This window comes from Amphiura filiformis, chromosome 7 (assembly GCF_039555335.1).
Source record: "Amphiura filiformis chromosome 7, Afil_fr2py, whole genome shotgun sequence".
In the NCBI taxonomy this organism is placed as follows: domain Eukaryota; kingdom Metazoa; phylum Echinodermata; class Ophiuroidea; order Amphilepidida; family Amphiuridae; genus Amphiura; species Amphiura filiformis.
The window spans coordinates 58,318,604-58,341,060 of NC_092634.1; the positions used below are offsets into that span (position 1 = coordinate 58,318,604).

The window sequence follows — 22,457 nt, forward strand, 5'->3', positions numbered from 1 at the left end:
TTGTGGGCAAAATTCAGTGGTTTTACAGTGTTACAATCTGTTGCTTAGGACACAGTTTTTTAACTCAATAATTTTGTACCTGCATAGAATGCCATTTGAATGTATTGGGCACAAAAACTTATCCTGAACAACTTGAGGTCTAAATTTGAGTTATAATTATAATATTTTTTTTGTTGATGCAGGAAGTTATAGCATTATGGCATTGGAAATGGGACCATGCTTTTAACCCCATGAGAACTACCTGCCTATTGGTCAAAAGGAGTTTTCATTATCAATTGGACCAATCAGCAACATTGCTAGAATAATTTCGCCATGCAAAAAAATTGAGGTGAATTATTTGCAAAACTCCATTTTGATTGGTGATTAAAATTAAGATATCATGTAATTGACCAATCAGAGGCAATGTTAGATTGGCAGGTAGTGCTCAGGGGGTTAAGCATAGTGATTGTATCTAATTAGAAAGCTTTTATCTTACAAATTGATTGATTTAAAAAGCCTTGTGTGGTATCATTTTACAGGTGGGATCGGTGTTCATGCGCACACATAAAAATGTACACCTTATACATAATCACATTCACCTACACCTGTGAACCCTTGTTTTTATACAGGTGAAGCGAGGACATAAGGTCCATTCATACTGCGTTGCACTTGCATTGCCGATATACCAATTTAATACTTTTTGCATTTTCAAGTTCAAATGTATTTAACTTAATTGCGATAATGCAATGCAGTATTTAGCCTTCTGGAATGGGACTTACAACCATGGACGTTCAGTCGTCTATCTGAGTGTTATTCATATGAAAGTCCATGATGTACAGTAATAATGGCATGCATGTGCGTCCTTGACTTTCAACATGGGGTCGTTCGGGGTCAAAATAGGAGTCTTTGGGGGGGGGGGGGTTAAAAAAATGAGGTGTTTCTGGGGAAGAGGCTAAAATATCCTTGGTATGCTTATTTCAGAAAGTGCACTGCAATAATTTATTATCCCCTTTAAGTTATATGCTTGCCATCGTCAGCTGCAAGTGAAAAGAGGCCGGCATGCATTGGCGATGCCAATTTCCTCTCTCTGACCATGCCTCCAGCCATATTCTGATGACTGATGAAGAGTTGCCTTTTGTAAATCAATTTGACTTAAATTTGGATTAATTTGGCAGTGGGATTGATGATAAAGGGAAATGTTTTAGGCACAAAGAGAGAGGACATGTTTCAGAATTTGTGAGGCAAATTTTAACCATAAAGTAATACATACCACTTTTTTGCTATTTATATATGGCCAAATATTCTTCTTAAGACATACTTCTAGCTTAGTGTTTTAGTTTGCATCCAAAGACCACTAATTTTAGCTCATAAGTGGAACTCCTGTGGAGAGTTTGGTATGTGTTTCAACCGTCTAATAAATTGATGCAAAACAAATAATAAAATAAATTGCAACAGGCAGCTATTCATGTACATGATACTGACAACGCAACTTATACGCTTGAAACACGAACCATATCAAGCACTCTGCAGACCCACAGTTATTATACACGGCTAGGCTTTATTTGATATTTATACGCAAATAGCATAGAAGCAAAACGGGTATCAAATTTAATGTCGTAGTACTGTGACTTGTCTGATTTTGATTGTGATGGAAAGAATTACACGGAGAATGGAAGTATGGGTTTACTTTATAATGGCTAGAATTTTAACAGTTGTGATAATGCTCAACGGGAGAAGACCTTTTTGCTATGTGCTAATGCTATGGACTGAACGTCCATTACTGTGTAGTGCGATATTTTTGTTGGGTTAATTTTTCACGATTTTATCAATTCCAGACATTTTAGTGGGTGTTTAATGCACATTTCCAAATATATTCACAGTAAGTACTATGTGTAATAAATAATTTTGCTGGGTTAAAAATTCCTGGCTGCCTATGTGTAATAAATATATTTGCTGGTTTAAAAATTCCGGCTGCCTTTTCAACCACAAACCCCCACTATACAATATAATTACGTTTTAAAAGACTTTCTTGGTATTTTTCTTGGAGGTTGATGTTAATGTATGCATTGAAAATGATGTGCAAATGTAATCTTGTTGTGTTTTGAATTGTCATGGCAACTGCAACTGCAGACACTTTTAAAACAAATGTTGTATAAACAATATAAAACATTTTTAAATAACATAGAAAATCTACCATTATTATGTGATTTTGAAATATAAATTTCATCAAACTGATTAAAAATAATAAAATGTGGCATTTAAATACAAATATGATAAATTGCTTCAAGATTTGTGCTAAGTGTTTCATTGAAATGTTAACATGGATGTTGTTAGTATATCTGTAGGGCCAGTGATATGAATATCCAGGGAGTTGTGATGAGAATTCACTTTTGGCTGCTAGGCAGGAGTGTACAGTAACCATCTACTTATATATATATATATATATATATATATATATATATATATATATATATCCATAAATAATGGTTACTACTAGCATGTGTAATGAAAACCATGATTAATAAGGAAACTGTCTTTAAACTTACCGCAAGAGACTAAAACATGAGTTCAAGGTTGTTATATAGGGTGCGTCAATAATGCAGGAATTTGAACACATTTAAGGGGGTACTACACCCCTGGTCAATTTGGTACCTATTTTTGCATTTTTCTAAAAAATTATAGCGCATTTGATACAAGTAAGATATATGTATATTATAGGGGCAAGGACTACAACTACTGCACTGAAAATTCAGCAACTCACGGCAAGTAGTTATTGATTTATTGATCAAATATTGATTTTCCCTCATTTTTGACGGTAACCCCTAACTGTTGTCTGTGCTGAAATAAAATTTCCAGTGCAGTAGTTGTAGTCCTTGCCCCTATAATATACATTGTCACCAATGCGCTATAATTTTTGAGAAAAATGCAAAAATAGTCACAAAATAGGGCAGGGGTGTAGTACCCCCTTAATTTAGTTCAAATTTGATTTCAATAATACTTGTTATATAGGGTGTATAACTTGCTAAGGGAATTATGTAATTGAAACTTTACAGACAAATAAGATGTTGAAGATTAAATTACACCAAGAAATCAGGAGAAAATTCGTTAAGTATAGGATGTGACAAAAAAGCGAAATGTCTTGCCATAAAAAAAAATCTACAGACTGTTCAGGGATGCAAATTTAGCCATATAACAAATAATTCTGAAAACATATGTATAAATTGTATTTTTGTTTTCATTTTCGCAACTGGATGATGATATTTTGTCATATAAAGAGCAAAAACATTTTTTAGAGAAGGGGTGATACCCACTATAGCCTATTTCCTTGGACAAGCTCCCATAAATGTCCGATCTTGTGCACAAGCACTCAGCCATCTAGCTAAGGGCTAGTTCAATTTCAGGAAATTGAACAATTACCCAATTGCATCCCTGACTGTTGTGTATCAAATCTATAATATGTAGGGATACAAGTGGCAAGCATTAGTTGCATCATTTGCCATTTTCAGGAGAAACAGAACACACAGTATATAATGTATATAGGCTACACCCAAATTATTTGATTATATGAACCAAATAATTTGGGTTTTTTCTAATTAAAAAAAAAGCCATGAAAGTGTCGAAGTCAATGGATCAATGAGGATTTGTCTGCTATCTTCAGTAGATAGCAAGGGTTTTTTTGGTTTGACAAAAATGTGTGAATTCAAGAAATTGGAGGAAAGTGATTGATGTTCTTTGTCCGCTATCTTCAGTAGATAGCAAGGGGTTTTCCGAAAGGTTTGACAAAAATGTGTGAATTCAAGAAATTGGAGGAAAGTGATTTGTAGTTTTTTTTATTTGTCTGCTATCTATAGTAGATAGCAAAGGGTTTTCCAAAAGGTTTGACCAAAATGTGTGAATTCAAGAAATTGGAGAAAATTGATTTGTGTTCTTTATTTGTCTGCTATCTTCAGTAGATAGCTAGGGGTTTTCCGAAAGGTTTGACAAAAATGTGTGAATTCAAGAAATTGGAGGAAAGTGATTTGTAGTTTTTTATTTGTCTGCTATCTATAGTAGATAGCAAAGGGTTTTCCAAAAGGTTTGACCAAAATGTGTGAATTCAAGAAATTGGAGAAAATTGATTTATGTTCTTTATTTGTCTGCTATTTTCAGTAGATAGCAAGGGGTTTTCCAAAAGGTTTTCCAAAAATGTGTGAATTCAAGAAATTGGAGGAAAGTGATTTGTAGTTTTTTTTATTTGTCTGCTATCTATAGTAGATAGCAAAGGGTTTTCCAAAAGGTTTGACCAAAATGTGTGAATTCAAGAAATTGGAGAAAATTGATTTATGTTCTTTATTTGTCTGCTATCTTCAGTAGATAGCAAGGGGTTTTCCAAAAATGTGTGAATTCAAGAAATTGGAGGAAAGTGATTTGTAGTTTTTTATTTGTCTGCTATCTATAGTAGATAGCAAAGGGTTTTCCAAAAGGTTTGACCAAAATGTGTGAATTCAAGAAATTGGAGAAAATTGATTTATGTTCTTTATTTGTCTGCTATCTTCAGTAGATAGCAAGGGGTTTTCCAAAAGGTTTTCCAAAAATGTGTGAATTCAAGACATTGGAGGAAATTGATTTATCATCTCTATTTGTCTGCTATCTTCCGTAGATAGGAAAGGGTTTTTTCCAAAAGGTTTGACAAAAATGTGTGAATTCAAGAAATTGGAGGAAATTGATTTATGTTCTTTATTTGTCTGCTATCTTCAGTAGATAGCAAGGGGTTTTCCAAAAGGTTTTCCAAAAATGTGTGAATTCAAGAAATTGGAGGAAAGTGATTTGTAGTTTTTTTATTTGTCTGCTATCTATAGTAGTAGATAGCAAAGGGTTATCCAAAAGGTTTGACCAAAATGTGTGAATTCAAGAAATTGAGGAAAAGTAATTTACATTCTTTATTTGTCTGCTATATTCAGTTGATAGCAAGGGGGTTTCCAAAAGGTTTGACAAAAATGTGTGATTTTGTACATTGTACAAAATTTAATAATAACCCAAAGAGAAATGGGGATAATTTGTCTGTGGCAACTTGTAGCTATTAATTAATATCAAAATATCTGAAATCAATATGTCTACCATTTGACACATGTTAAAATGCCGGTAATGGTTGCCTTTTCACCTAATAAGCTTAATGAAAACTAATTACATTCACACAAAAATAGTCAAATATAGATCTAAGAATTACTATACAATGCATTGACATGACTGACAGCCTCAGCTCCCCCACAATGCAATGTATAATAATTAAATTTAGGCATGCTCTGATGATGGCTAACTGAAACTGAAAGATGGGTGACAGCCCCATCTCCCCCACACTTTACCAGTAAATTTTTTTGGGGCTGAGAAGTTTTCTTAGATGGTATGAAGCAAACAGTGGTAGCCTTATTCCCCATTGTGGTATTTTATGGGACATTGTGATGTGATACACTTTTTGCTTCTACATGTAATACCCAAACTACTGGATTTTGATGTTATTTCATGTCAAATATTCGTCGGCTGTATTCCATAGTCGGTCTATAATATCGAATTGATTAATTTGTATTAAACAATTCATCGAGTGACCATTGGCAGCGCCATTAGACATGTTTCAAGACTACCAAGTGACAGCCGACTAATTATAATAATATGTTATTTTGTGTATGCTACAGTATGGGAGGTGTATCGACTGGTCTGTTGCCTACATTGTCGGTGGGGCCCGCATCCATATCATTTTTGCTGTGTATTGTTATTTTCTTGCTGTGCAATTCTATTGCAAGGACTATTGGAAGGACTATTAAACATCAAAAATGTCAATTTTTAATAATTAGCCATAAAATTTGTATTATATTGTGAATTTAAAAAACAAACACAATTATTTGATATCATAAGGGCATTCCTCGTATTCAGAATGCAATTTAGCCTACACTATATATGGTCTGATGTTCTCTCAGGTCCCACAAAAATACTGTGCAAAGGTCTTTAAGTACACAGGAAATTCCAATTATCACCGTTTTACCTAAAAGCAGAAGTATATACCCTAGAGATTTCAAGGCAATTAGGTATAAATACATATTTGTATCTTTAAGGGAGTACTACAACAATTGATTTTTTTGCATTTTTTTGCATTTTGTGAAGAAATTACAAAAAAAAAATTGGACAAAGTGGTATGCAAAATGAAGGGGCAAATCTTCTCGTTTTATCGGTGGCATCGGTATCAATGTAGTTTACATGCTTTTGAAGATAGAAGCCAAAAGGAGGTACATCACTGATGATTTAAATTCACTTAATTTTGGAAAGCTTACTATCAACGGATTTCGTTAAAATTTTGGATATGTGTTGCTAACACATTAGGGAAATAATGTTGATACGTAAAATGGGAATAAGTGGTCCCTGATTTCTTTTATGACTTCATGAACTTGGTGCTCCACAACTATCAAAAAAACGAACCGTTAAAATGCTTCTATTTTCAATGTCGAGCTATATTTTGTATTTTGAACTTGCAACACTATGTCACTGAAACTTAATTAAGCCATAGGTAACAGGTTACCACAACCACACTACAGCAATGTTGAAAAAGATTGTATTTTTTGTCACCTATACCACCATATTAGGTAGTTTTCCGTAAGCTTCATTTTTGTGATTTTGGTAACTATTTTATATTTATTTGCCCAATCCAACTCAACTAGGCAATCTAAATTGTACTCACCATTTACATCCCAAGGTATTTTAGTATATCCACCTCACATATTTCCATTATATATCCAGTAACAGACAAAATATCAAAATTGATGCCTCATTATGACATGTATGATATCACAGACTATCACATGTATTCAAAATTGATGCCTGAATTTGACCTGAACCAATTGACTTATAACCTGACCTTTGATGACCTTATAGCCTTTTTTAATCTCTTTTCCTAACAACATATTATAGAAGATACATACATGGTGTAGTATTAAATTGTCTATGTGGAAGAGATTATTTAGGCCTATTTAATTTATTCAGTGTTATAATCAGTGAGTATATTTCTATAGATAGTATAACAAAGGATTTAATGTATTCTATCATGTATTCTACTTGGACATGTTCAATAGAATAAATTATGGTTTGTTATGAAACACACATCTCAGTTACCAGGATACAGTAAACAAAAATATATATAGGGCTAAAATGATTTTCTAAAATGGTTTAAAACCACTTTTTATGTAGAGATATTTTATAAGTTCAGGACATGAGATGATGAACATATTTATATACTTTATAAATTTGCAACAAAAAAAAGAAGATGGGTACTAATGAAAATCAGGGTATTAAATCGCCTTAAAATCTCAGCCTGCCTACAATTGTAGAGATGTTGAGTTCACACTAAAAACTCCATGTTTTCCCTTTTAGCTCTTATTATTGGTCAAAACAAAATATTTTGCATCCAAGCAAAACAAATAAACCTTAGAGCAAAAGAAGTGCAAAAGTTACTACTCATTTTGTATGTATGTAATATCCTTTTCTCCAAGGACAGCCACGTTTAGGCAATGATCTTTTGATTGACCATCGATACTTGTCGATCCTTATTATTTATGAAATCAATTGATTGACTATTCTTAATTGTGATTACATACATATGTATGCATCTTAGTACTGTACTGATATTGACTAATATAAATTTAGCATTAATTCACATTAATTAGTTGTTAGTTCATTAATAACAAGTATCGAAGTAGCATTGACGGATCGAACAAATTTTTTCTGGTGCCTTACTATATTGACAGCAAATTTACATATGACAAGCAACTTTAAAAACTTTTAAATAATTTATCATGACATATATCCAAACAGTTATTTACTACTGGCCCATTTGTATCTTCCAGCAATAAATGGTTATAGCCTGATAGAGCAATAAATAAATACAAGAAATCTTGTAACAAGTTTGTCTGCGCACACAATGCGCTACAATGGTCTCATTACAAAGGCATAGTTACATGACCTCCATTTAACAATCATAGTTCTTAATTTGACGTCATTAATCTTGTGGAGCATGAGTTTTTGTATCCAACACACTCAAAAGGCCATTCTACACTTGTAGAGGCATGTAGAGGTTAATGAACTTTGTACTGACAGATGAGCAAATTTGAGACAGGCACTATCTACAAGCTTACTTTTGAATGTAGCTAACTATAACCTGACCTACAAGTTTCCTATGATAATCTGAACACAGCTTTTGAAAGTCATGCAGAGGAGCCTCTTAAAACATTACAAACCCTCGATATTCATTAGCCAGCCTGAGATTTGCCAGCAAAGCAGGCAGCCAGCCAACCTGTTTTCTAGTCCAATAATTTCTAGTCGAATCAATTTGCATTTGACCACCTGGGACTGACATGAAATTCCCTCCTTTTCATAGCTGCACTGTAAGTTGGTAAGCTGTCCAGACAGTTAAGTGACATATCACAGTGTAGTTGATATATTGTGTATGCTGTTATTTTTACATACAGATTTTACTCAATTCTGTGATTTTTGGAAATTGTAAAGTTGTTTATTTTGCAGGATTTATATAAGTGTAATGTAACATGATATTAAATTTGAATTTTTGCATATTGTTATTCTCGCACCTGTTCGTCAACTCGCAAATTGTGCAAAATATAAAAAACCCTTGTGAAAATAACAGCATATACAGTAAGCTTTTTTTTTCTTTTAAAGAGAGACGGAAATGAACAGAACCTGCTAAAAGATCCATATCCAAGGAATAGTCTTTCTTTTTGCTATTTTGGTATTTTCATACCCTTTTAGGGGGTAAATGTAGGCCTATCGGCTTCCTTTATACAAAATACTTTTTCAGAAATTTGCATTTATTCTGTGTTTAAATATTTTCTGGTGTAGGAAAAATAGACAGGGTGCACTGTAAACTTGGTACTAAGGTCATTTTCAAATTTTGAAATGAATAAACTTTCTTTAAAAGAGAAAAGGTCCATTCTCGATTTCTGGAAGTTGGACTAAATACAGAACATTTTACATGCTATTCGGGTGTTGATTTTTTTGATTTTTCAGAGAAAGAGAGGGAGGTTTCATTTGGGTTTATTTTGGTATTTTCAAATAAAAGAAAAACACAAATCACTTTCTTCCAGTTTCTTGAATTCACACCTTTTTGTCACACCTTTTGGAAAACCCCTTGCTATCTACTGAAGATAGCAGACAAATAAAGAACATAATTCACGTTCCTCCAATTTCTTAAATTCACACATTTTTGTCAACCTTTTGGAAAACCCCTACTATCTACTGAAGATAGCAGACAAATAAAGATCATAAATCAATTTCCTCCAATGTCTTGAATTCACACATTTTTGTCAAACCTTTTGGAAAACCCCTTGCCATCTACTGAAGATAGCAGACAAATAAAGAACACAAACCACTTTCCTCCAGCTCCAGTTCCTTGAATTCACATATTTTTGTCAAACCTTTTTGGAAAACGCCTTGCTATCTATTGAAGATAGCAGACAAATAGAGATGATAAATCACTTTCCTTCAATTTCTTGAATTCACACTTTGTCAAACCTTTTGGAAACCCCCTTGCTCTCTACTGAAGATAGCAGATAAATAGAGAACATAAATCACTTTCCTCCAATTCCTTGAATTCTCACATTTTTGTCAAGTCTTTTTGAAAACCCCTTGCTATCTACTGAAGATAGCAGACAAATAAAAAACATAAATCAATTTCCTCAAATTTCTTGAATTTAACATTTATGGTGTTTGTAAGGTAAATGTATATAATTTTTAAATGGCAAAATAATGTCTCCCATATGGTCAGATCCAATAATCACCTTCCTACATAAATCTATTGATGTAAGTAATGTGGCATGGTCAGTAGTTCAGCTTTCCACTCATGATGGCAAGGGCAGGTGTTCAAATCCCAGTGGTGACACCGGGATTGTGTACTACTCAAAGGCAAGACTCTTTACCACTGTTGTCTCTCTCCACCCAGGTTTATAAATGGGTAGCAGCATATGCTTGGAAGGCAAAACAGACTCCTTGTGCAGGAGGAGTGGTGCACACCCCTCACAGCAAATTACACGGTTGGTCTGACCCCGGTCTAACCCAATGCCAAGGAAAAAGAGGTGGGTACTTTGTCCTGTCAGCGTTTTTCCAGCATAAATTTGACCTTTACTCTTTAACTTCAGTCGGACGTTAATTTGTATAGTAGTAGTATCATTGATCTTGATAATTATGTCAATGATATTAATGGCATTTGCAAAGCACTTAACAATTTCAATTGTCAAACACTTGTGTAAGATTTAATCAATACACATTAGTTTTTATGGATGTATATATATGTGATGTGAGTAGGCTTAATGAGTTTGATTATGCTAAAGTTGGTGTCTAAATATAGCCATGTTGTTTTGTGTTTTATTGTTTTCACTGTATATAGCATAGACATCATCTTATATTGTGATTATAACCATACATAGTTCTATTTTGATGAGGTTTTCAGCATAGTGGGTAAGGATTTTGAGTATTAACAATTTTCACTTTAAAATGTGTTGCTGAGATCATGAAAATCCTAGCACCCCCACAACATGCTCCTTCAGTGGTGTTAAGCTTAGTTTTATTTTAATTATTTTACATGCTATACCTCCACCGCAGGGCATACTGTTTTTGCACTATCCATCCATTTGTCCATACATATGCAGTAGCTCTCGAGTGGATCGACTTCAATCGTTCCCATATACATTGTACTAGGCCATGGGCAGAAACTACTTTTTTTTTGGGTATAATTTGCATATTTGTTATTATGATACTGAGCTTATTTTGCAATAAAATGCGCCCTTTGTCCATCCGGATGTTTTATGTCTTGAATGAACAGTCAGATTGACTTATGATATTGTAGAATATGTGTAGGCCACTGGCTAGTTTTTGTTGGGTCTAATTTGCATATGAATATTATTATGATAATGAGCTAATTTGCATATTTTTTCTTCAAATTTTTATTTTCAAGAAAACAATTGTCGAATATATTTTTTCAATAATATTTTCTTTCGAATGTTTTTACTATAATGTGTGTGAAGTTGGATGGAGGCATTGTGGTTGACGCAGAACCACACCTGCCGAAAACTGCAACATTCTATAATGAAAAACAGAAACCAAAAGATTAGTTTGTGTCGGAAATTCTGACAACTAGACATAAAATGCTGTACTACGTAGGTCTGCAACCAATCAGGGTGCGCCTTTGCCCTGACGTCAGATGCGAACTAGTCTTTTTTATCTGTGTGTTCAGCTGATCAGAATCACAAAGTAAGGTAGTGTGAGAAATATTACCATCAAATTATTTAACCCTGCAAAGTCAATTTACTATAGTGAAAGACAGTGTTAAAAAGAATTTATCGCGTCTGACGTCATCTATCAATCAAACTTGAGCATGGTTTGTTTACAAGTGTCGTGATGATGACTAGCTGAACGCGGCAGTATAACCGGGCGCCTTATTGTTAATTTCGCACCTTCAAACACACAAATCATCTCAAAATTGAGGTATTTATAGTAGTTTCGCGAAGGCACCATGTCAACAATGCCTAGAAAAGTTGCTTTTTGCCTTGTAAAAGTACGTTTTTTTTCGCCATTTTCTGCTATTCCTATACTCCGATCGGCACCAGATAGATCGGTCTTCCTTTTACGCGCTATTAACCTGTGTAAGCCAATCAAGGATCGTAATTGACAGTGACATCAGACGCGATTAATTCTTTTTATCTCTGTCTTTCATTATACTAAATTTCAAGATACAAACTGCCAGGATTTGTAAGAAATAAATTCATCAGGAAAATAACCCTGCAGAAATATAGTTTGTGTTACAGAGTATTGATTCCTCATAGCAGTCAGCGTCAGATATTTGATACACATTTAATAGTACCATTGTACCATTTATAATTTTCAATTATGAGTGTAATTATCATGATGTAATTCTAGCTAATGTGTGACATTTTGCTGCAGGGCAGGCAGTGGAAAAGATTTGTATGCCAGATAATAATACCCATGAATTACTTTCTAATTGGCTTATCCCAAGGGAGTTGATTGACCATCAGTTAATTTCAGTAGGGGCTTGATTACTGGAATCTGATGAATATAATTGGCTTTGTGCTTAGAGTATCATGAAGTGTGGAGCAGTGATAGGGGTGATGTCCTATGAGATTCACTTGAGAAATACAATTTACACACTTTAGTAGAATCCCCGGGCCTTGTGTGTAATATGAAGTACTAATATTTTAAGAGGAAAAGTTGTTTAGATATCAAAGTATGTACTTGTGAGGCGTTGCATGATTTTGAAGTAATTAATCACTCCTGTACCATTTGCCCCAGGACCATTTGCCTATTAACTACCTTAGTTAGAAGGGTGATATGCAGCACACATCCCTTAATTAGGCAACAAAACCCTCATTTAGGCAACAGCAAAAAATATCTTCTGCGGGTGAATGGACTTGCAAAGTAGGGTTGGCCGGTCCCCCTGCTCCCCACAGGGTACGCTACTGGTCTAAGCATGGATTGGTCAACCTGGTCTCTCTAATATTCAGTGTATATGGCACTGAATCACATTCAATATTCCTATGGAACTTATATATTCCGTCTATATGTGAAGGTCCACGTCGAAACGTTCGTAAAGTCAACCCCTGGTCAATTTTGTTTTCTTCCGTGTTTAGAAAATATATATCATAAGCTTTACAATGATATATCATTTGACTTCAAAGAATATCCTGAAGCGGAGTTATGGCTTGTTAAACTTTGCTCCTTCAGTAAAAGGGTACATTATTTTGGTGCTACATTATTTCTCTTTTTCCACATCGCTGGTATTACATATTTGGCGGTCACTTCAAATCTTCCACAAGTCAACGAGGTTCAGGATTGTCCTCTAATTGTTGATTGTTAGTTAACCCACCACTTGAACAGGATTTGGCCAAAGCAAACAGAAACTAGAGCTATTTACTAACTCTATACATAAGTATAAGCTTATCCTCTTCAACAATAGGATTAAAGATTGGTGTTTGAATATCAAATTACTTTGACCCGCAGGGCTACAAAGAACCACTAACCACGACATATGGATATCCAACTAGCTTAAACCATAAATTAGCCCCTGATCGAGGGCAGGACCTGAAGAATGTGGGAAATTATGGGGTAAAAAGCAACAAAAATAAAATGTATGAAATGGGTGATGGCTGTCTCTAAATATGACGGGCTGTCTCTAAGTATGATGGGCTGTCGATAACGAAATGCCATTTTCATTATGGGGGCACACCACTAAATAATCGTCCCATTGAAATACACGTGAAAACACAAGAAAGTAGATTCGTTTTTCTACCCTTAGTTCCGAAAATGAGAAAATGTCGTATGGATTTTCTTAAAGTATAAAGTCTGAAATTTAATAAAAATTTAGTTTTTTGTGACCAAGCCAGTCGAACTTTTGAGCTACGGGCACCTGAACAGCGCCCTCACGAATTTCAGCCGACAATTTCGCCTCCTTACCAGTTCCGGCCTTGATATTATTCCGACAGCCTGTCACTAATTCACAATCGATTTCAAACATTTTTTGAACAGATTTTTAATGTTGAGGTCTTACTCTATTCTGTTCATAAAAACAAGCAAGATTCACTTAAATTTAGTACCCTCGAGAGGCTCATACATTTCGCTCAGGCGCTATTTTTAACCGGAACTATACAAGGTTACACCAAATGCGGAAGGTTTTAGTGGTGTGCCCCCTTATCGTCAGCCCATCACCCAGTAGAGGCAGCTCAGTATCAACAAAAATCATCGAGGCTGCAGGGGGCCGGCAGGCTGGAGGCTGGTGACTCCCATACGATGACTAAACACTACAAGTGGGACCCCAATATAAGGAACCCGCAGGGCAAGAAAGCAAGAGTAACTTTAATATATCATAGACCAACAGTAACCTTAATGTAACCTTGACCAACAGAGGGCGCTATTTACTGCCATATATTCGGTGCCATACAGACTGAATATTGAATGTGCTTCAGTGCGATATAGACTGAATATTAGAGAGACCAGGCTGGGACTGTCACTGCTTAGAATTTCCTATTACAACTGAGGAAGTTTTATTTAAAGGTGATGCATATCATTTGCTTGTGGGCATCTGTATATAACAAGGTGTGTTGCTTTTTACGGTTTTGGTTTTTCTGCTTTTTAGCTTTCTTATTTGCCCTGGAGCTTCTGATGTAAATCTGTATTTTCTTTTTGCTTAACTAATAGCTGTTACTGTGAACAAACATGTTTAGATAAGAATCATCATCTTGTACGTTTCTATCTCTGGGGAGCTTTTTTAATGTGTAACGGGACGATAGTTGTGCATGCGTGTGTGTTTTGGTGTGAGGGTATTATGTATTTATAGCTGAATATAATTTTTTTTGGTGTGCGTTTTTGTTGGTTAGTTATTGCACAGGTTTCTCCAATCCAAAATGCATGCTATATGAACCTAAAATAGTTTTACAGGGTTTTAATATTTTTTTTACATTTATGCTTAACCCCCTGAGCACTACCTGCCGATCTAACATTATACCTGTGATTGGTCAATTACATGACATGATATCTTCATTTTAATCACCAATCAGAATGGAGCTTTGTAAATAATTCACCCCAATTTTTTTTGTGCGGTGAAATTATTCTAACAATGTTACCGATTGGTCCAATTGATAATGAAAACTTCTTTTTGACCAATTGGCAGGTAGTTCTCATGGGGTTAAAACTTCACTCATTAAAAGTGAAGTGTAAAAACAACACCTTGTGTTCTTGCCGTATGTAGGGCTGTTGTATGTATGATGGGGTACCATGTAAACTATAAAAAATGAAGGGTAAAAAGGCAAAAAAACCCATCTTTGTCTCCCAAATGCATTTTTAAAGTAAGCAAAATTTATACATGAACCATGGAACACTTCACAATTTATGCAACAGACATTGCTTATATAACATGGTATGGTAGGCTTTGACATCCCTATGTCCAATTCACAGGCATGGACGTAGCTGGCTAGCTATATAGCTGGCATCTACCTGACATGCAGTGTTGCAGGATAATTTTCAGTTCACATCAATGTAAACCAATGCAACCCATATTTTCCACAATTTATAACACTAAGGTGATACTGACAGTGGTTCATACTAATTCAGATTGGTTCACATGGTATGCACACCTTATGCATTGTCACACAATACAAGTATTAGACACAGATTATAAATGTACCTGATCTGGATTGATGGCAATCTGCATTGATTTGGATTCCTTAACATTGTATGTATGTCCATGATGTGCCACGCTAATCCCATTTAGTAGCCTGTATTTATTTGACCGTATAACGTATTCCATGTGATTATTATCGCGGACTTGTTCTCTGACCAGGTACATATCATATCGCTTGGATTTTAATAGCTTTGTAGAGAAGGCGCTGGTAAAATGTGAGCTGACATTTTTTCCAGCTAATTTCCATTTTTGCCGTAGGTACTTTTTTATGTTGGATTTTGAAAAGTCTATAATTTTTGTCAACTTTCTTGATCAAATTCACTTGAGCCAGTGCTGCAGAGATATCCAACCCACTTAGAAATGTTAAAGCAAATCAATTTATTAGCCATTTTGCCCTTCTGTATGCACAAAGATTGAATTTGGTTGCTTGAGTTTTATTAATTACAAATTAATTATGCGGTAAAGAAACGGGTTGTAGAATGCACAATGTTTAAAACTGCAGGTAGGTACTTTTTGCTTTGTTACAAATCTTTCTCTCTAAAAAAAATCATAATTTGTTTAGTATCTCAAACTGTTTTCACAAAATATTATTCCTTTTAAATCAGTAATTTCATTTGAAATTCAAATGAGTGTTCTCATATTCATGAGAAAAAGTATGGAGTGTTTTGTGCTGTTAAAATAGTGACTTCGAGTGTTTAAAATGAAAACTACATAAAGATAATATATGCCAAGCAATTTAAGACATACTACATGTTGATTGTAGGGGATAATGATATGGCAAGTTATTTATGCATTGGAATAATTACTGGCCCCTCAGCGTTTGGTGCTGTTAAAATAGTGATGTTGAGTGTTTAAAAATGAAAACTGCTTAAAGCTAATTTATACCAAGCAATTTATTTTAAGACATGTCACATGTTGATTATATTTTTGTCAACTTACATGATCAAATTCACTTGAGCCAGTGTTGAAGAGTTATCCAACCCGCTTCGAAATGTTAAAGCAAATCAATTATTAGCCATTTTGCCCTTCTGTAGGAAAGGGCACACAAAGATTGAATTTGGTTGATTGAGTTTTATTAATTACAAATTAATTATAAGGTAAAGAAACAGGTTGTAGAATTGTTTAAAACTGCAGGAGTTATTTTGCTCAGTTACAAATTTTTCTCTCTAAAAAAACCCCATTTTGTTAAGGGATCTGGAATGAGCGTTTTGAGCGTTTTGATAGTATTTTTGTGGGACATGAGAGCACATCAGACATATCGAATTGCATTCTGAATACGAAGAATGTCTTTCTAATATCAAATAATTTTCATTTTTTGAAATTCACAATATAATACAAATTTTATGACAAATTATTAAAATTTGATATTTTTCACATTTTTGATATATAACAGTCCTCAAAGTAAATTTTATATATCTAATGATATATTTTTAAAGTGTATGTAACTGGGAGGAAAAGCCGACGATCAATTGAACATTTTGACCTTTCATATTGAAGATATGTATTTTTTTCCCAAAAAGACTTAATTTTTTTGGGTGTTTTGGGAAAAAAATCCATACCTTCAATACGAAAGGTCAAAAATTTCAATTGATCGTTGGCTTTTCATCCCACCTACATACACTTTAAGTACATATTATCAGATTTATAAAGTTTACTTCGAGCACTGTTAAATATCAAAAATATCAATTTTTAATAATTTGCCATAAAATGTGTATTACATTGCGAATATCAAAAAAACAAAATTATTTGATATCAGAAGGACATTCTTCGTATTCAGAATGCAATTCGATATGTCTGATGTGCTCTAATTATGATAAGGTTAATAACTGCGCATTAGTTATTTGGAGGGCATTGTAAAAAATCTAAACATTTTGCCTTTGGAACCGAGGAATATCCCGACAGCCCCGAGAGATATTCCGAGGTCCAAAGCAAAATGTTTAGATTTTTCACAATGCCCGACATATAACTGATGCAAAGTTATTAACCAAATTCATAACCATCATTTTTAACTCATCACTCAACCAAATCTCAAGATTTTATTCTCTAAAATTTGTTGAAATAAACAATTTTTATCAAAACTTATGTTTTGCCCTTCAAAAAGTCGAACAAGCTAAAACGGTCTTACCAATTACAGCACTGCGCAATCACGCCATATGCAAATATGGTAGTTGCGTGCGTGTGAAGTGTTCCGCACAACAGATGCACACACGCTGAAGTCACTGTACAGCGTAAGCATACTGCGAGGTCATTGATGGATATCAATAACCTCCGCGCTGGTACACCGCGGTGTGCGTAAATCATCTAACAATAAATTTGATTGGGACGCACATATGGCGTGATACGCAGAGGTTATGAATGTCCCACAATAAATACTGTCCAAAGGTTCATACCCCACCCCTTAATCAACTGTTTTCACAAAATATTATTCCTTTTAAATCAGTATTTTCCTTTGAAATTCAAATGAGTGTTCTCATATTCATGAGAAAAAGTATGGAGTGTTTTGTGCTGTTAAAATACTGATGTCAAGTGTTTAAAATGAAAACTACATAAAGCTAATATATGCCAAGCAATTTAAGACATACTACATGTTGATTGTAGGGGATAATGATATGGCAAGTTATTTATGCATTGGAATAATTACTGGCCCCTCAGCACAATGACATGGATGGTAATTGATGGTGTCTGTTTATTGAGGTCTGATCATGGATGCAAATGGGCAGTACTATTTAAGGCTGGTTCAAAGTGAATATTCAAGGCTAATATTCGCTTCAATACGCTTTTAAGGCGCCAAAATATATGCGGCTTGAATATAAAACTATGAACCGGAGAAAGATATATTTCTACAGTTCATAGCGCGTTGCTCCGACTGTTAACAAGTATTGCCCGTTGACCAAGGTAAGCAAAATTTAGAGAATTTCTTTAACGGTTAATAAAATCATAATAGGTAAACTCCATTGAACTATTGTCATGATTTAATGTCTGTATAAACATGATAAATGGGTTTAAATAGGAGCAGTGGCGTAACCAGTGGGGGCCGGGTGCAAGCTGCCCCCCGGACACACAAAAACCTGGAAGAAGAGTCAAAAATTGGGAAGAGGGAAAGAGAGAAAAAGAGGGAAGAAAAAAGAGGGAAGAGAAAGGGAAAGAAGAGAAAAAAGGGGAAGGGAGAAGAGAAAAAAAGGGAAAAAACTCTGAAACACTGATATTTTCTAATATGCAAAAACCAGGAGCTTCATGGCGCCAGCCCCTTGACCCCCGCCTGGGCTTTGCCCTGGACCCCACCGACTCCACCCGCTTAACGCCTGTGGCAAGCGGCGTTTTCTCGAATATAAATACTAAAACTTTTGATCAGAAATTGGGAAATTTTTCAATCTTGCCCCGGAAGGTCAGGTCTGGTTACGCCCTGACCTGAATAGGAGTCAAAAAGATTTGCTTTTCGGAGCATTTACGACCTGCCTGTAACAGGCGCGGAGGTTGACCCATACCTTCTTGTAGGTTTCAACTGCAAAGCAAATCAAGAAATGAATGAGTAATAGATAAATAAATAAATAAAATAAATAAATAAATAAATAAATAAATAATAAATAAATAAGTCAATAAATAAGTCAATAAATAAATAAATAATTAAAAAATTTAATAATAATAAATAAATAAATAAATAAATATATAAATATATATAAATAATTAATTAATTAATTAATAAATTAATAAATAAATAAATAAATAAATAAATAAATAAATAAATAAAAATAAATAAATAAATAAATAAATAAATAAATAAAAAAATAAATAAATAAATAAATAAAAAAATATATAAATAAATATACATTTAAAATAGACTTGGTGATTTATTAAAGCATTATTTACAATATTTTTTCATGCAAGCCAGCCCAAGCCGACCTACACTCGTCAGAATATGCTTATCACTGGAAACTGATTTCTATTTCTAGCGCTGAATGCTCACGCCAAGTGGCGACGGCGAGCTGAAAGCGCGATCACCGAGCGTAAAACGCGGAGCTAGTGCTAGATCTTTAGACAGTTTAATTGGCATACATTTACAGTCAAAAATGGTTACATAACATAATATAAGCAATTCAAGTTCATGAAGACAGTCAATACTTGATATATTGATCAGTTGTAGTTGATCAAGAGATGCTTCTTCCTGTGTCTACAAGTGTTTATTAGCTCATTCCTTTTGTTCAGTGAAGAGAGATGGGGTTTAAATATGATGAAGTATTTTTCCTCTAGACAAAGTCTGCATAGTTTGTTGGTAGTTGAATAGGCCTTAGCCCGACTGATTAATTTCCATTCAGTAGAATAAGGTATTTTCTTATCCTTTAATTTCCAAATGTACTCGCTTAATGTTGTTGAATGCCTTTTGTCACTGTTATTAAAGTCACTCTTATGGCAACTAAAGCGTGTTTTGAACGAGTTAGCGGTTAGTCCAATATATGTTTCATGATGTGAATTGTCAAGTCGAGTTACCGTCGCCTGGTAAATTATACTGGAAGCTAAACAATTGCCTTGGAGGGACAGTCAAGTTTCACTCTACAGTTGCAAGTTTTTCCATCTGGTTCCTTGGGTTCTGCTTTATAAAATTGATCTGTTGTGTGAAGTTATGATTTGTTTTACATTGGTCATGCAACAATAACTCAGTTTGACAGTATTTCTGTTTAAGAGTTTGTGCAGTTTATGTCCAGGGGGGAAACATCTGTCCAGCAAGTTGAAGAATTTTCTTCCAAGGTTTGTTGATACGCTTTCGCTGTATGGCGGTTGAACCAAGTTGTGTTTCTTGAGCGTTGTCGCTTATTGTTGTCTTTATTTGGTTTCGGTGGTCATTGAATGTGAGAGTCTCACTATATCCGCTATTCTGCAAAGCTGCTTGATATGGCGGAATGGCAGACTTGAAGGCCTGTTCATTTACAGAAATTTTAGTGAGGCGTTTGTTTATACTGTCCGGGATATTCTTTGTTAAATAAATAAATAAATATAAATAAATATAAATAAATATATAAATATCATAAGATATGATTGAAGCGACGACAAATATGACAGCCCTCACAAGTGTTATATATGAGACCACCCACGGTGACTCACCAAATATATATCTGTCGAGTTCAACAAAATTCAACTCCCACAAATATATTTCCGGTGAATACTTTTTTCATTGGCTGATATCCACTTGAGATCGGTATCATCAAAGTAGTATTGCTCTCATTTCATGATTCATTGAGCAATCAATTTTGGCATTCGATCGAAATACGCGTCAAAAGATAAAAAGTCTCGTTCGAACTTGTGTAGGCCTACATTGCTAGGGCCTAAGTGTGTTTTAATGCCTGATTCACAAATTATAGAAATAAACAAGAATTTATTTTAAAAGAACACGCAATGATAGGGTACCAACCCTCGTGGTTTTGGTTGTTCTGCATAGTTTATGAAGAGATTCATTGCAAAGCGCTATATATCCATTCCTAGATATTACTTATTTTGCCCTCTTAATTATTAATTATAATTATGAATTTGACTGATAACAACGCATTACATCTTTATTCGCCCAAAATAACAAAAATGGGTGAACTTCCATGGCAAACGATTTTATATCAATAACCAATGATTTACCACCCCGACCTCACACGCCCTTCTGCCAGGGGCAGATGCATATGGGGACCTAGAACTGGGGCCAAACATTACTTATGTAAAACCGAGGCATAAATCTGAATTTGGAGTTAGACTATTTTTCTGCATCAGTCGATTTAAATAGAGCTACGTTAATATGGAAACATTCACTTGTACATTTAGGTTATGTTTGTAAGCCTAAATATCATATTATTTGCATAAAACATTACTAATCATATAAAAATGGGTACTCTTGTACCAAGACTAATAAGGGGCACACCACTAAATCAATGCGCCATTTGTGTAACCCTAATGAGTTCCGGTAAAATACAGAAACTATTTGAGGTATTTTGGGCTGGTCTTTAGACTTATTAATCAAAAAGAGCGGCGAATTATAGCTTAAATAAAAGTGGAAAGCCTATACATAAATTTGAGTCACCAAAAAAGTAGCATTTTTATAATTTTATATTGAGAAAATAGGTCCGCGAATTAAAAAATGGCAGAATCGGGTTTGCAGTCTTGAGACTGAGAGCATGTCAAAACAGTGAGGGCGCTTGTTCGCGCCTCAGAAGCGGAAAAACGAGGTGGAAGGACCCCTATACATTGAAACATATGTTACACTTTAATCGATTTACAATCGACTGGTCATCATAAAAAATTTTTAAACGAGCCCAAAAGGCCTCAAAATGAGCAAAGAAAACCGGTGTTTTTACACGTATTTTACACTTTTTTCAATGGGAAGATTATTTAGTGGTGTGCGCCCAAAGCATTTTCTTTCAGTTCGTTATCAGCCATGTTGGAACTATCCAGGCGTATTTGACAACTGGGCAGGTTAAGGGATGGGGTATGAACGTTAGGACAGTAGGTCTATTTATTGTGGGACATGGGAGCACATCAGACATATCGAATAGGATTCAGAATACGAAGAATGTCCTTCTGATATCAATTTTGATTTTTTGAAATTCGCAATGAAATACACATTTTATGGCAAATGATTAAAAATTGATATTTTTGATATTTAACAGTAAACTTAATAAATCTGATGATTTAATAAATCAGATTTATACTTATAGTGTATGTAGGTGGGATGAAAAGCCGACGATCAATTGAAAATTTTGCCCTTTCATATTGAAGATATGGATTTTTTCCCAAAAAGACCAATTTTTTTTTTGGTGTTTTGGGGGAAAAAATCCATATCTTCAATATGAAAGGGCAAAATTTTCAATTGATCGCCGGCTTTTCCTCCCAGCTACATACACTTTAAGAAAATATCATTAGATTTATAATATTTACTTCGAGGACTGTTATAGGCTATATCAATATGCGAAAAATATCACATTCTAGTAATTTGTCATAAAAATTGTATTATATCGTGAATTTCAAAAAATGAAAATTATTTGATATCAGAAAGACATTCTTCGTATTCATAATGTAATTCGATATGTCTGATGTGCTCTCATGTCCCACAAAAATACTGTCGAAACGCTGAAAACGCTCATTCCAGATCCTTTAATTTGCATTGGGGATTTTTGAAATCATCGTTCGTCGAACGATATTCAGGTGACCTCGAGCCTTTCATATAAATCAATAGTATCTCGCTATCAGTTGCGCGATATTTAATCCGTTCAACTCATATTTTATT

General features: G+C 34.4%; 1 protein-coding gene across 4 annotated transcripts in view; it reads left to right on the forward strand.

Annotated features, from left to right (window-relative positions):
- Window positions 1–22,457, forward strand: part of LOC140157401 (uncharacterized) — a 289,061-nt gene that overhangs the window by 52,170 nt on the left and 214,434 nt on the right. For all 4 annotated transcript variants that reach the window (XM_072180584.1, XM_072180585.1, XM_072180583.1 and 1 more), the window contains exon 3: window positions 9,953–10,085. In XM_072180584.1, the coding sequence (XP_072036685.1) occupies window positions 10,069–10,085 (17 nt within the window). In that variant the 5' untranslated portion in view covers window positions 9,953–10,068. The remainder of the gene's footprint in view (window positions 1–9,952; window positions 10,086–22,457) is intronic.